The sequence below is a fragment of the Sus scrofa genome, chromosome 11 (genome assembly GCF_054392235.1).
Source record: "Sus scrofa isolate SSC_HxYL_T2T_F1_AM1 chromosome 11, Sscrofa_HxYL_maternal_Yorkshire_Landrace_v2.0, whole genome shotgun sequence".
NCBI lineage: Eukaryota > Metazoa > Chordata > Mammalia > Artiodactyla > Suidae > Sus > Sus scrofa.
Window position 1 is genome coordinate 52,082,200 of NC_139393.1, and position 13,954 is coordinate 52,096,153.

Below are 13,954 nucleotides of genomic sequence, written 5' to 3' on the forward strand. Positions count from 1 at the left end.
CTGCGAGGATTGGAAGGAAGCAGGCAGGTGGGCGGAGTCCGGAGCCATTTCCGCCGGTGAAGAAGGTGGGCCTGCCTCCGGACTCCAGCTCCCAGCATGCATTGCTTCCCGCGCCTGGGTGGAACCGGGAGGGCTGAGTTCCGGTGGCGTGGGCATCCGTCTGCTGCAGGTTCCTCCGTCCTTCTCCCGGCGTGGAAATGGTTGTCTTGGTTACGGATCCTAACGGTTCCTTGCCTGAAATTCCTTGTTGAGGGTCTGCAACACGAGCTGCTGTCTGCAGACTTCTTCGGCTCCCTAAGTGGCGGCTGTGGTGGCTGCTTCAGCTTTTGATGTGGAGTATTTGAAGCTTCCCCTTCCTTTTTCACATGGGACGAGAAATCCTCTGTTGCGGCCAAATTCGGGTTTTATTCTTCACGCCGCGCGAGTGGGCAGTGCTAGTCCCGACCCTTTGTATTCCAGGTGATGTTGCCTGTCTTTGATCTCACCTTTGCTTACCTCTTCTCTTTGTAATCGAGAGGAGCGGATCCAACCAAAGTTCTTACGTTGCCCTCCATACATGCACCTTTTTTTGTAATCATTCAGTTAAGAAGAACTGGTATCTACAATACCGTAAGTAATTTATTATATCGTGTATTATTAAAACAAGGGAGTTGCTGAAATTTTTGTGAAAGGGTGAGAAGTTCGATTTAGATTGAGGGATTTTTCTTTTTCCTCTTGTTTTGATATTTCTATCTGTCAATATGTTTTCTATCACTATTTCCCTTTTAAAAAACCTTTGGTGATGCTTCACTGCCTGTAGAGTAGATTTCGAACAGACTGAAACATTCACAGACTGAAACATTCACGGCCGTCCATAGGCTTGACTATGTATAGGGCATAGCCCTTCGGTGTGTTTGTGCTGAGGGGGTTGGGGGTGGGAAGGGGTGGGTGGATTCGCTGCTCAAATTCATGTAGACTTGGTCCAGCCAGACTACCACCATCGCCCTCTGTTGTTCTACACTTTCACCACCTCTACACCAATCTTAATACCTGCATGCTTTTTTTTTATTGCTCCTCTCCAAATCCTTCAAGATTCTAAGTCCTACCTCTGTTTAATTTTCCCCAGACCAACTCAGAAGTAACGTCCTGGTCTTGAACATGTGCTCCTTTTATTAGTAGCATGCTTGGGTACTAGCTATTTAGGGCTTTATTGTTTATCTCATACATTTCCTTGTTTATTCCAAGAGACGTACCAGGAATTTTTTTTTTTTTTTTGGCCGGGCCCTTGATGTGCAGAGGTTCTGGGGGGCCAAGGATGGAACCCAAGCTACAGTAGTGACAGTGCAGAATCCTTAACTTCTAGGCCACCAGGGAACTCTTGGATTTTTTCAATCATCAAAATATGGGTTTATAATAGGATTTAATGAGTTTGATTTAATATGTTTGATCTGAGCAGTAATTACCAATCTGTCTTAGATTTAGGGATCCTCCTGTTTGCCTATTAACTACTTCAGGAACCCTTAGTATCTCTGATACTGATGCTTTCCACAGAGCATGTTTGAGTACATTTAAATCAATACTTTTCAACCTACAGAAAATCGAAATAGAATTGGAGAAGAAGAGTGAGTCATAATTAAAAATGTCCCGAAAAGTTGCCAAGTCATCAAAAAAATTGAACATCTCTAGCTCTTTGGAATCTGAAGATATTAGTTTAGAAACAACAGTTCCTACAGATGATATTTCCTCATCAGAAGAGCGAGACGGTAAAATCAAAATCACCAGGCAGCTAATTGAACGGAAGGAACTGCTTCATAATATTCAGTTATTGAAAATAGAGCTGTCACAGAAAAATATGATGATCGACAATTTGAAAGTGGATTATCTTACAAAGGTAAGATCTCGTGTAAATTTTGCTGTTTATGTGCTTTATTGCCTTCAAACTGCAGAGAAGAAAGAATTAAGTTTATGGGGGTTTCCGTCGTGGCTCAGTGGAAACCAATCTGATTAGTAACTATTGAGGACATAGGTTTGATTCCTGGCCTCGCTCAGTGGGTTAAGGATCTGGCTTTGCTTGAGCTGTGGCGTAGGTCGAAGACTCTTGGCTCGGATCTGGCATTGCTGTGGCTGTGGCATAGGCTTGCAGCTGCAGCTCCTATTTGACCCCTAGCCTGGGAACCTCCATATGCCGTGGGTGAGGCCCTAAAAAGACCAAAAAAAAAAAAAAAAGGTTTGTGTTTATGTAATCTGAACTGGAAATGAAACATTTAAAATTTCAAGGAGTTCCCGTTGTGGCTCAGTGGTTAACGAATCTGACTAGGAACCATGAGGTTGCAGGTTCGATCCCTGGCCTTGCTCTGGCGTTGCCGCAAGCTGTGGTGTAGGTTGCAGATGTGGCTTGGATCCTGAGTTGCTGTGGCTCTGGTGTAAGCCTGCAGCTACAGCTCCAATTCGACCTTTAGCCTGGGAACCTCCATATGCCGCGGGAGCAGCCCAAGAAATGGCAAAAAGACAAAAAAAAAAAAAATTCAAGAAAATAATTTCATTTTCTTGCATAGTTGAAAAGAACCTCTTTTTCAGAAAAGAGGGGAAGTAAATAATACTTCTGTGTACCAAATAAAAATTTTTGGAAAAGGGTTGTCTTAAGGGTAAACAGGGATGAATTGCTTCTGTAGGCACAATCTTAAATCTGGCATGCATGAGCTATATTTTCTTAGGTGTTTTTTTCCTTTTTTTTTTTTTTCCTGTTAGTTACTGTATTTGTTTTTCTATTTGATGGTTACTGTGTCATAGTTGGAAGTGTAGCAAATTCAGTTACCGGAGCTTTAAAGAGTGGTATTTGGCAAATAAGAAGGGATGCCCTAGTCCTTGTTTTTCTGCCTCGTGTAATTATTTACAGTTACAGAGTATTTTGTTTAAGACCTGGTGAAAGTGTCACCATCACTGGTTATAAAATTTTTACAGTAATTTCAGAAAGACAGAGACACTTCTTAACTCTTGCTACTTCTGTATTGGAGAAAATCTTTTCTTTCCAATAATAAACTCTCCATCTTTGTTCTTGATCTTACTTCTTCCTGTCTCCTCCCCTCCCATTTTGTTTCTGTTACCTACCTTCTCTCCTGCTAAGGCAGTCACCTATTTTAACCCTTGCCTTTGTGTAAGTATTATGGCTGCTAAAAAAATTTCTTGACCATGTCTCTTAAGGTTCCAATGAAGTCAAGACATAGTTTAGGTTCGTTTTTAAAATATACTGATAATTGACATTTATTGGGTGCTTATTCTGTGGCAGACACTGTCCTACGAGCTTTTCATGTGTTGGCTCATTTAAGCCATACAACTCTGAGATGTAGGTTCTTTCCAAGGGGTCTTCCTGACCCATCATTTTAAATGAGTCAATAGAATGTGTTAGACTGATATTTAGTAAGCACACAGTAAGTATTAGTGATTGCTCCTAAAATAACATTCTCATTTTTTTCACCGCCATTATTTTCTGTGTCTTATTTATACATGTTTGTAGAATTCCCCGCCTTGTTCTTTGGGTATTTGTTCTCTTAATAGTGTGTAGGGTTCCTGAGGCCAGGGACTTCTTTATATTCCCTGCTATATCTCCAGCACTTAGAACTGTCCTTGTCACCTAGTAAATGCTCAGCTGTTTCTTAAATGAGTGACCGAACCTCACTTTGCTCTTGAAAAAACAGAACCACAAGTGGTTCCTAGAATACCAAGACCATTCAAAGGGAAGTGATGGAGGCAGGTGAGGTTGAAACCGAGATGTCTAGGGAGTTCCCATCATGGCTCAGTAGTTAACGAATCCGACTAGGAACCATGAGGTTGCAGGTTCAATCCCTGGCCTTGCTCAGTGGGTTAAGGATCCAGCGTTTCCATGAGCTGTGGTGTAGGTTGCAGACGCGGCTCGGATCCCGAGTTGCTGTGGCTCTGGTGTAGGCTGGTGGCGACAGTTCCAATTGGACCCCTAGCCTGGGAACCTCCATATGCTGCGGAAGTGGCCCTAGAAAAGGCAAAAAGACCAAAAAAAAAAAAAACCTAAAAAAACAAATCTAGGAGTTCTTTTGTGGTGCAGCATGTTAAGGATACTGAGGCGGCTTGCTTGGGTCACTGCTGTGGTGCGGGTTCCAGCCCTGGCCCTGGAAGTTCTATATGTTGTGGGGAAATGAAAACCCCAAAGCCAAAAACTTGAGATGTCTAAAGCCCATACTCCATCTAAGTAGATCTCCTCAGACTTCCTTTTAGGTTCTCCATACCCAGTCACTTACCTAGATTAGGTCACTTGGTATTTTATCAATGTATCCAGTGGTTTCCTCTTTCTGTTCCTTTAGTCATACTGTTTTTAACTCCTCATATGGATTCCCACAGTGCTACTGGCTCATATATCTCTACCCATAAACCTCCTTCATTGAAACTCATTGAAGAAGATCATGGTAATATCTCATTCATTAATCTACCCACTCAGCCAACAAATATTCAATTAAATGTGAACTCTAAACCATATCCAAAATTATGTTGTGTTTGGCCACTTTTTAAATGATTTGTTTTCACCTTGCATTGTGCTTGGTTATAACTGGCTTTCCCTCTTTTTAAAGTGTAAGGTTTACATTATAGAAATGTTTATTCATGAGAGAGCTACAGTTTGAGATACACACAGTTTGAGTTTGAATCCCACGCCTTATAATTACCTTGGGCAAATTACTTAAGTTTTTTATTTCACGATTTCCTGTAAAATAAAAATAATCATAGTGTTTACTTCGTGGAGTTGTTGGGAGGATTGAAATAAGCTTTCAGGGGCCTGTTGTATAATAAATAATAGTAGTAATTACCCTTTTTCAGCACTATATCATTATTTTTATATCCCATGGTGCTTAGTATAGTTTCTTTATTATGATTTTCTGTTGGGCTGAAAAATCTTTAGTATAAAAGATTAAATTAATCATATTCCTGAGTTTATAATACATAATCATCATTGATCCTTGCAAGCTCTTTTCCCATTTTGAGTGTTTATTCTTTTTATTCCTGTAGTTTATTTCCCTTCCTCCGTCTATGTTTATCTTTTCCCCTTAACATTTATACTTTAAAAGAAAAAATTTTTTTTTCTGTTTTTTGGCCTCCCCACAGCATATGGAGTTCCTGGACCAGGGATTAGACTGAGCTGCAGCTGCAACCCAAGCCACAGCTGTGGCAACACTGGATCCCTAACCCTCTATGCTAGGCCAGGGATCAAACATGTCTGCCCACACTCCTAAGACCCCACTGATCAATGTTGCCCTACAGCAGGAACCCCTTAAAAATTTTTTTATTGAGAAGTTGATTTACAATATTATGTAAATTTCAAATGTAGAACATAGTGATTCACAAATTTTTTTTAAAAATTTTTATTAAAGTATAATTGATTTAGAATGTTTCTTCAATTTCTGATGTACAGCAAAGTAACTCAATCACACACAGTTCCCTGTGCTGTACAGTAGGGCCCCATTGCCTATCCATTCCAAATAGAACATTTTGCATCCAAAAACTCCAAACTGCCTGTACATCCCACTCCCTCCCCGCTGGGAACCCCAAGTCTGCTCTCCTTGGCCATGATCTGTTTCTGTTTTGTAGATAGGATCATCTGTGCCATATTTTAGATTCCACAAATAAGTGATATCATACGATATTTGTCTTTCTCTTTCTGGCTTACTTCACTTAGTATGAGAATCTCCAGTTCTGTCCATGCTGTTGGAAATGGCATTTGTTTGTCCATTTTTACGGCTAACATTCCAATGTGTGTGTGTGCATATATATATCAATGTGTGTGTGTATATGTACATGTGTGTGTGCATATGTATATATATATAAACACACTACATCTTCTTAATCCATTCATCTGGCGATAGACATTTAGGCTGTTTCCATGTCTTGGCTATTGTGAAAAGCTCTGCAATGAGCATAGGGGGTTCATGTATCTTGTTCAATGAATGTTTTGTCTGGATATCTGCCCAGGAGTGGGATTGCTGGATCATATGGTAGTTCTATATTTAGTTTTCTGAGGTACCTCCATACTGTTTCCCATAGTGGTTGTACCAGTTTACATTCCCACCAATAGTGAAGGAGGACACCCTTTTGTCCACACCTCTCCAGTATTTGTTATTTGTTGAGTTGGTAATGATGGCCATTCTGACTAATGCGAGTTGGTACCTCATTGTAGTTTTGATTTGCATTTCCCCAATATCAGTGATACTGAGCATTTTTTCATGTGCCTGTTGGCCATCCTTGTCTTTTTTGGAGAAATGTTTATTTAGGTCTTCTGCCCATTTTTCACTTGGGTTATTTTTTTGTTGTTGAGTTGTATGAATTGTTTGTATATTTTGGAGATTAGGCCCTTGTTTGTTGTATCATTCACAGAGATTTTCTCCCGTTCTGTGGGTTGTCTTTTTTTTAGTGGTTTCCTTTGCTGTGCAAAAGCTTTTCAGTTTAATTAGGTTTCATTGGTTTATCTGTGTCTCTTTATTACCATTATTCTAGGAAGTGAATCAAATAAGATGTTGCTGTGGTTTACATCAAAGAGCATTCTGCCTCTTTTCCTCTAGGAGTTTTATGCTGTCTGGCCTTTTATTTAGGTATTTAATCCATTTTGAGTTAATTTTTATGTATGGTGTTAGATAGTGTTCTAATTTCATTCTTTTACATGTAGCTTTCCAGTTTTCCCAGCACCATTTATTGAAGAGACTCTCCTTCCACTGTATGTGGAAGGACACTGCCTCCTTTGTCATATTATTAGTTGACCATAGGTGCTTGGGTTTGTTTCTGGGCTTTCTGTCCTAGTCCATTGATTTATTTTTCTGTTTTTATGCCAGTACCATATTGTTTTGATGACTATAGCTTTGTAGTATTGTCTGAAGTCAGGACACTTGATTCCTCCATTTCTGTTCTTTGGTTTTTTTGTTTTTCAATATTGCTTTGGCTATTCAGGATCTCTTGTATTTCCATACAAATTTTAAAATATTCTGTTTTAGTTCTGTGAAGAATGTCTTTGGTACTCTGATAGGGATTGCATTGAATCTGTAGATTGCCTTGGGTAGTGTAGTCATTTTGACAATATTGATTCTTCCAATCCAAGTGCATGGTATATCTTTCCATCTGTTTGTGTCATCTTTCTTTCATCAGCATCTATAGTTTTCAGAGTATAGGTCTTTGGTCTCTTTAGGTAGGTTTATTCCAAGGTATTTTATTCTTTTTGATGTGATGGTAAATGGGGTGGTTTCTCTGGATTCACAAATTTTTAAATGTAATACTCCATTTATAGTTAATATAAATGTTTATTCTTGATAATGGTTATTTTTCATATTTTCTTCTTTACATAAATCTGAATGGCATGTTTCGTTCTGGATGTCATTTCTTTTATAGTTTTTCTTTTCAACTCAGTGCTGTTTTTAAAGTCATTTATGTTACTATACTCAGTGCTGTTTATAAGGTCATTCATGTTACTATGTGTCCCTCTGGTCCTTTGCTTCCAGCTGTGATGTCATTCCGGTGTGCATCTCCCAATCTGTCTGCTCACTCCCTCAGTGATGGGCACCCAGGTGGCCTCCAGCTCCTTGTCACCACATTCAATACTGGCCTTCTCTAGACATGTCTCTCCTGCATCTGGTGTGAACATTTCTGTGACATATATACTCAGGAGTAGAATCTCTGGCTCACAGGGTATACATCTGCTTAATTTAAGCATACTTCCAAATTGGTCTCCCAAGTTGCTAGCAACTCTACATTCTTGAGTTTTTTGTCTATGGCCACTAAGTTTGTCCAGCTTGGAGACCCCTTTTGGGTAATATGTTTGCTCTCAAATGTGGGAAGAAGCATTATATGGTATAGAAGAATTAAGTCTTCCATAATTTCATCAGATCCCAGGCACCTCAATTGTAAGATGGACCATTCCAAGTATTGCTAAGGTTAAAAACTGCCAAGTTAAACTGCTAAGCTGGAAGATGCATTCCAGCTTCAGAGATGAAAAAAGTGGTTTTAAGAGTATGAGTCTGGGATTGATGAAGAAATATTATTTTTAGCCATTTGTTCACTCTCCAAAGCTTACCGATGGGTTGAACATCAGGGATACAAAAATGAAATTGTCACATTTTAGCATTAAAAAAATAAATTTCCCTCACTAGAGTAAGCTCCATGGTAATAGCTTGAAATCACGGAAGGGATATGTTTCTGCTGCACTTAAACATGTTGTTGCTATTAAGATTTAAATGACTGGATTTTCAGTTACTGAGGCTCCTGTCAGTGGAAGTATTCAAGTAGTCCTGAATGGTCAATTGATATGAATATTATAGGTGTTTCTTCTGTAGAGAAAGATTGAACCAGCTGCTCAGCGCTTCAGGGATTAAGTTCAGCTGTTAGAACTAGAAACTTGGAAAATGGTGGCTGCCAGTAACAGAAATGTGGAAACCACAGCTTAAGCAAGATAAGGGTTTTGTTTTTCTGGTATAACAGGAATCTGGAGATAGGCCATTTACACCTGGTGTGGTTACTCCTTGATATCTTTAGGAACCCAGACTCCTTTTAATCTTCTGCATGGTGATTTTTAGCATACGTTTTTCAGCTCAAAAACACAGATGGCTGATCCACCTCCACTATTGTGTCCATGGGAAAATGGGGTATATGCCAAATGAGGCTGTCCTTTAAAGAGCTTGCCCCGAAGCTCAAGGCTATGGCCTCGATTGATTAGGATTATATAGCATGACCATCTCTAGCTGCAAGGAGTGGGAAGCTGGGAAATGTCAGTTTTTAACTGGACGTATTGTGGTCACTAACAAAAATCACTGTTACCTGAGAAAGAGGACAAGACTTCATGTTGTGAGACAAGTAACAGTTTTTTTCTAGTCATCAAGCTCTTTTTTTAGTTAGGAAATATGTAAATCGATGCAACCGAACATCTCTCCACTCCAGCATGGCAGCAATACAATGTGTGTGTTTATTACCGCTTGTTACTGGTGGTATAGTTTATTACTATGACTGTCCTGACCCACGTTAATTTGATTTCTCCACATCTGCAAATAGAAGCCTGTTGGTCCCAGGAAACTAACAAAGCATTGATTCCTATTTCCCACTCAGCTACTCACTAACTGAGAGCACTTATAAGGGGGGCTGTTTAGGCCGAACTCCTTGGACCTAGAGGATTGTGAGCTTTGCACTTTATTTATTTACTAAAAAAAATTTTTTTTATGGCTACACCCACAGCATCTGGAAGTTCCCAGGCCAGGGTTGAATCTAAGCCACAGCTGTAACCTGTGCTGCAGCTGCAGCAATCCTGGATCCCTTAAACCTGGTGTACTGGGCTAGGGATCACACCTCCACCTCTGAAGCTACCCAAGCTGCAGCAGTCAGATTCTTAATCTACTGAGCCACAGCAGGAACTCCTAGCTTTGCACTTTTATCTCCACTTATTGCTGTCTAAATCTCCTTCTTTGCTCCACTTCCTTATTCCTTTCCTCCTCCCCCTTCTTGCCTGTCAATTTTTAAATGCCAAAATCCCTTTTTGTTTATCTCTTATTAGAGATCTGTGGGTTCCTGATTGCTTGGGAAATGGAGGAGGGAATCCCTTGGCTTGAGTGTATCCGAGCTGAGGGACGTAATCTAAAAGTCAGGGGAAATGATAAAAGTTCTGATCCTGAAAAAAGAAATGTTATCTTGCTGTATAGCACAGGGAACTATATCTAGTCACTTGTGATGGAACATTATGGAGGATAATGTGAGAAAAAGAATATATATGTATGTATATATATATGACTGGGTCACTTTGCTGTACAGCAGAAATTGACAGAACATTATAAATCAACTATAATGGAAAAGATGAAAATCTTTAAAAAGTAAGTAAGTAAAAAAGAAATTCTTTCTTTGTGGTAACAGTTTTCTTGATATGCAAAATAGTAATTATTAGGAAAGTGGTTTTCATTTGTTGATTTAAGACATTGATTAGACATGTTGCCAGGAATATAGCAAGAATATGGCAGAGTCCCTGCTTTGGATGCGGAGTCAGCAAACTTTCTCTGTAAAGGCCTGAGCTATACAGTAAATATTTAATGCTTTGTAGGCCATATATGGTCTATTACGTATTTTTCCTTTTTTTTTTTTTTTTAACAATTTTACAAATGTAAAACCTATTCTTAGATGGTGGGCTGTACAGAAACAAGACATAGGCTGAATTTGGCCTGTCGCCATTGTTGTTTACTCTGCTTTAGATTATGTAGTCAGAGAAGTCACTCGCAGATTTTAGGCAGCTGGAGTCACATGTCCTGATTTTTGTATTCAGAATGGCACTGAATAGACGAAGGGCAGATAATGTAGAAGCTGAAGACAGTTACTAGGCTGTTGCCTTATGTAAGACTCCTAAGTTTTTGGCTTCATCTCCTGGAGACATTCATTGAGAAATAGAAGGATGGAAGAAAACTGATGGGAGGTAAAATATAAGTTCTGTTTTGAACATGTCAGAGTTTAAATGCCCATTCATTTCCTGAATGGAATTGTTACTTAGCTGTTAGAAGAGTGCCTGTGACTAGAGATGTGCGTGGGTTTGTCTTTAAGATGCCACTTAAAGCCATGGGATTGGATGCTGTTACCTGGGGAGAGTAGAGGGCCTCGAACCAGGTAAAGGGATAGGCGGACACTTAGACATAAGAAAGTCCAGCAAAGGAACCTGAGGAGGGTCTGGTGAGTTAAGGAAGAAAACCAGGAGGAGTATCACCTAAGTGAAAGAGAATGAAGTGATCAGCTCTGCCAAATCATGCTGTCAGGTAAGAGAATATGCAGAAATAGCCATTGGGCTGGGCATTATGGAGGTGATTCATAACTTTAATAAGAGTTATTCTTAAAACCACATGAACGGAGTTCCCGTCGTGGCGCAGTGGTTAACGAATCCGACTAGGAACCATGAGGTTGCGGGTTCGGTCCCTGCCCTTGTTCAGTGGGTTAACGATCCGGCGTTGCCGTGAGCTGTGGTGTAGGTTGCAGACGCGGCTCGGATCCCGCGTTGCTGTGGCTCTGGCGTAGGCCTGTGGCTACAGCTCCGATTCAACCCCTAGCCTGGGAACCTCCATATGCCGCGGGAGCGGCCCAAGAAATAGCAACAACAACAACAACAACAACAAAAAACCCACATGAACATTTTGCCCTGATGGTGAACGGAGAAATGGTACTGCAGCAGGGGAAGTGGTGTGATCAGGGAGTGTGGTTTGTTGTTTTGGTTTTTTTTAATGGGAGAGAAGACATTTGTTTAATGATAGCATTGGTCTAGTAGAGGAGAATTTGATGATACAGGAAGAATTCACTTGAGTATATTTAAGGACAGACTGTTAGATTAATCCGCGTATTTTATTTTATTTTTATTTTTTATTTTATTTTTTTTGTCTTTTTGCCATTTCTTGGACTGCTCCCGTGGCACATGGAGGTTCCCAGGCTAGGGGTCTAATCGGAGCTACAAATGCCGGCCTACGCCACAGCCACAGCAACGCGGGATCCGAGCCGCGCGTCTGCGACCTACACCACAGCTCAGGGCTCACGGCAATGCCGGATCGTTAACCCACTGAGCAAGGGCAGGGACCGAACCCGCAACCTCATGGTTCCTAGTCGGATTCGTTAACCACTGCGCCACGACGGGAACTCCCTAATCCGTGTATTTTAAAGGGGGAACAAGAATTGCCTGGGTTGGAAGGGAGAATATAAATAATTTTTTAAGAGACCAAGTGAATTTAGGCATGCACGGCATGTTTGGGGACTGTCAAAGCACGTATTTTAGCTGGAACAGAGTTTTCTTTTAGGCTAATGATAAGACATGTGGTAGGCAAGAGCCAGATCAAGGAGGACTAGTATAGTAGACCATGAAGCTGGAATTTATTCTGAAGCCAGGATCCTCTGAAGGATTTAAAACTGGGTAAATACATTTTTGATAGCATTTTTAGAAGATAAGATGAAGGAAGACCAGTTTGGAGATTGACAAAACTGAAAGCAGGGAATGCAATTAGGAAATCATTATCATCAAGGTAAGAAACGGGGTCTATACCTTGTCAGTGGGTATTAAGGAGGCTGGTACAGTTTTGACAGCACCTTATGGAGTAAACTCATCAGCAAAAACAATGATGTCTGATCAGAATAAGCAATGAGGGAGAACTAGATCTATCAAACTGACTCAGATTTTCTTGCTTTGGAGACTAGGAGCTGCAAGGAGTATAAGATTAGGTGAAGAGTAGTTTCATTTTTGACGTTTATAGCATCACCCATATGGTAGTTGACTGAAGATGTATAGTAGTCAGATACTTGGTTCTCTAGTATATATGCAGGTTCTGGCCTGAAAATAATTACCTAGGTGAGGCACCACCGTAAAATCCTACTTGTCAAAGTGTCTCAGTGAGATTGGGTTCAGGGGAGGAAATCATCTTAATGACAGCCTGGCAAAAAAACGTTTATGAGGCCGCAGCTTCAAAGCGTAGTGTAACAACCATTTGTATGGATAGACTTTGTAGTTTGTGGACATTACCTTTACAAAACATCTCTGCCCAGTCTTGGCCTGTTTATTTTAAGTGCTTTTTTAACATTTAGTACTTTTCAAACAGAAGGATTTTTTAAATGATAAATTTGGAAATTGACCATAAAATTTACCTTTTTGTCTTTATTAAGATTGAAGAATTGGAGGAGAAGCTTAATGATGCGCTTCATCAGAAGCAACTACTAACATTGAGATTAGACAGCCAATTGAATTTTCAACAAAAGGATGCCAGGTAAAAGTTATAAAAAGCAATAATACCTATTTAGCAGTTAAAAGTGACATCATTAGCTATTTATGCATGCGTTTGTAAGCTAAAGTAGAGAAATTTTAAATCAAAGATGGTAATAATTTTTACATCCAAGCTAACAAAAAACTACTTGATGCAGTACACAAAGTACAAAAAGTGAAAATCCAACATTCATTCAACAAACATTGCTGAACCATAGATGACATGGAAGCTCTCTAAACTCAGCACTGCTTAACCGGCTGGATGGACTAACCTTTCTTCATTTGCTCTCTAAAACATACTGATATATTCTTATGGCTTATTGAATTCTCCTGGGTTAAAGTACCTTCTGTTTGTCTATATACCTTTTCTAGCTCAGTTGTGTGCTTATCAAGAGTCTGTTGTATTTATTCTCAAATATGTCTATGCCACTTGTTCTTATTATACTTAGATACCTTAATTAAAATTATATTTAAAAATGAGTACAAAAGAAACTTCAAGAGCTCCCATCGTGGCTCAGTGGAAACGAATCCAACTAGTATCCATGAGGATGTGGGTTTGATCCTGGCCCTGCTCAGTGGGTTAAGGATCTGGCATTGCCGTGAGCTATGGCATAGGTTGCAGACACAGCTTGGATCCCATGTTGCTGTGGCTGTGGTGTAGGCTGGCAGCTCTAGTTCTGATTCGACCCCTAACCTGGTATGGCCCTGAAAACCAAAACAAAACAAACAAACAAAAAAGAGATAACATTTCTATACAAACTATAATGCTGTCTATGAAAAGGTGTTTTTAATGTGAGTGACTAAAAAAAAAAAAAGTCATCAAATTAAGTGTAAGCAAGAGATGTTTAGAGATTAGAGGCAAAAATCAAATCCATGAAAAGTATCCTTAGATTTCTTCCCAAGTGTCTTTTAAGATCTCCCACTATTGTAATAAAGTTGAACTTAAAAATCATGAAAAATAATTTACAGAATAGCAAAACACAGCTGCATATTCAGAAATTTTCAGACCCTATGTACAAAACTTTGCAGATGTTTATTTCTATATTTTAATTAGAGGTATAAATATATAAAGTAGCTATCTTTTCCTTTTATAAGATTTCACTATTTAACTAATATTTTAAGGTTTTTTTGTTTGCTTTTTAGGACCGCACCTGTGACATATGGAGGTTACCAGGCTAGGGGTCAAATTGGAACTGCATCTGCCAGCCTACACCACAG

General features: G+C 39.7%; 1 protein-coding gene across 13 annotated transcripts in view; it reads left to right on the forward strand.

Moving 5' to 3' along the window:
- Positions 1–128: 128 nt before the first annotated feature.
- PIBF1 (progesterone immunomodulatory binding factor 1) overlaps positions 129–13,954 on the forward strand; it is a 287,448-nt gene continuing 273,622 nt past the window's right edge. For 8 of the 13 annotated variants that reach the window (XM_021065663.2, XM_084981934.1, XM_021065660.2 and 5 more), the window contains exons 1-3: positions 129–609; positions 1,574–1,870; positions 12,640–12,740. In XM_021065663.2, the coding sequence (XP_020921322.1) occupies positions 1,619–1,870; positions 12,640–12,740 (353 nt within the window). In that variant the 5' untranslated portion in view covers positions 129–609; positions 1,574–1,618. The remainder of the gene's footprint in view (positions 610–1,573; positions 1,871–12,639; positions 12,741–13,954) is intronic. The other 5 variants (XM_084981936.1, XM_084981935.1, XM_021065661.2 and 2 more) reach the window with 1 other exon arrangement.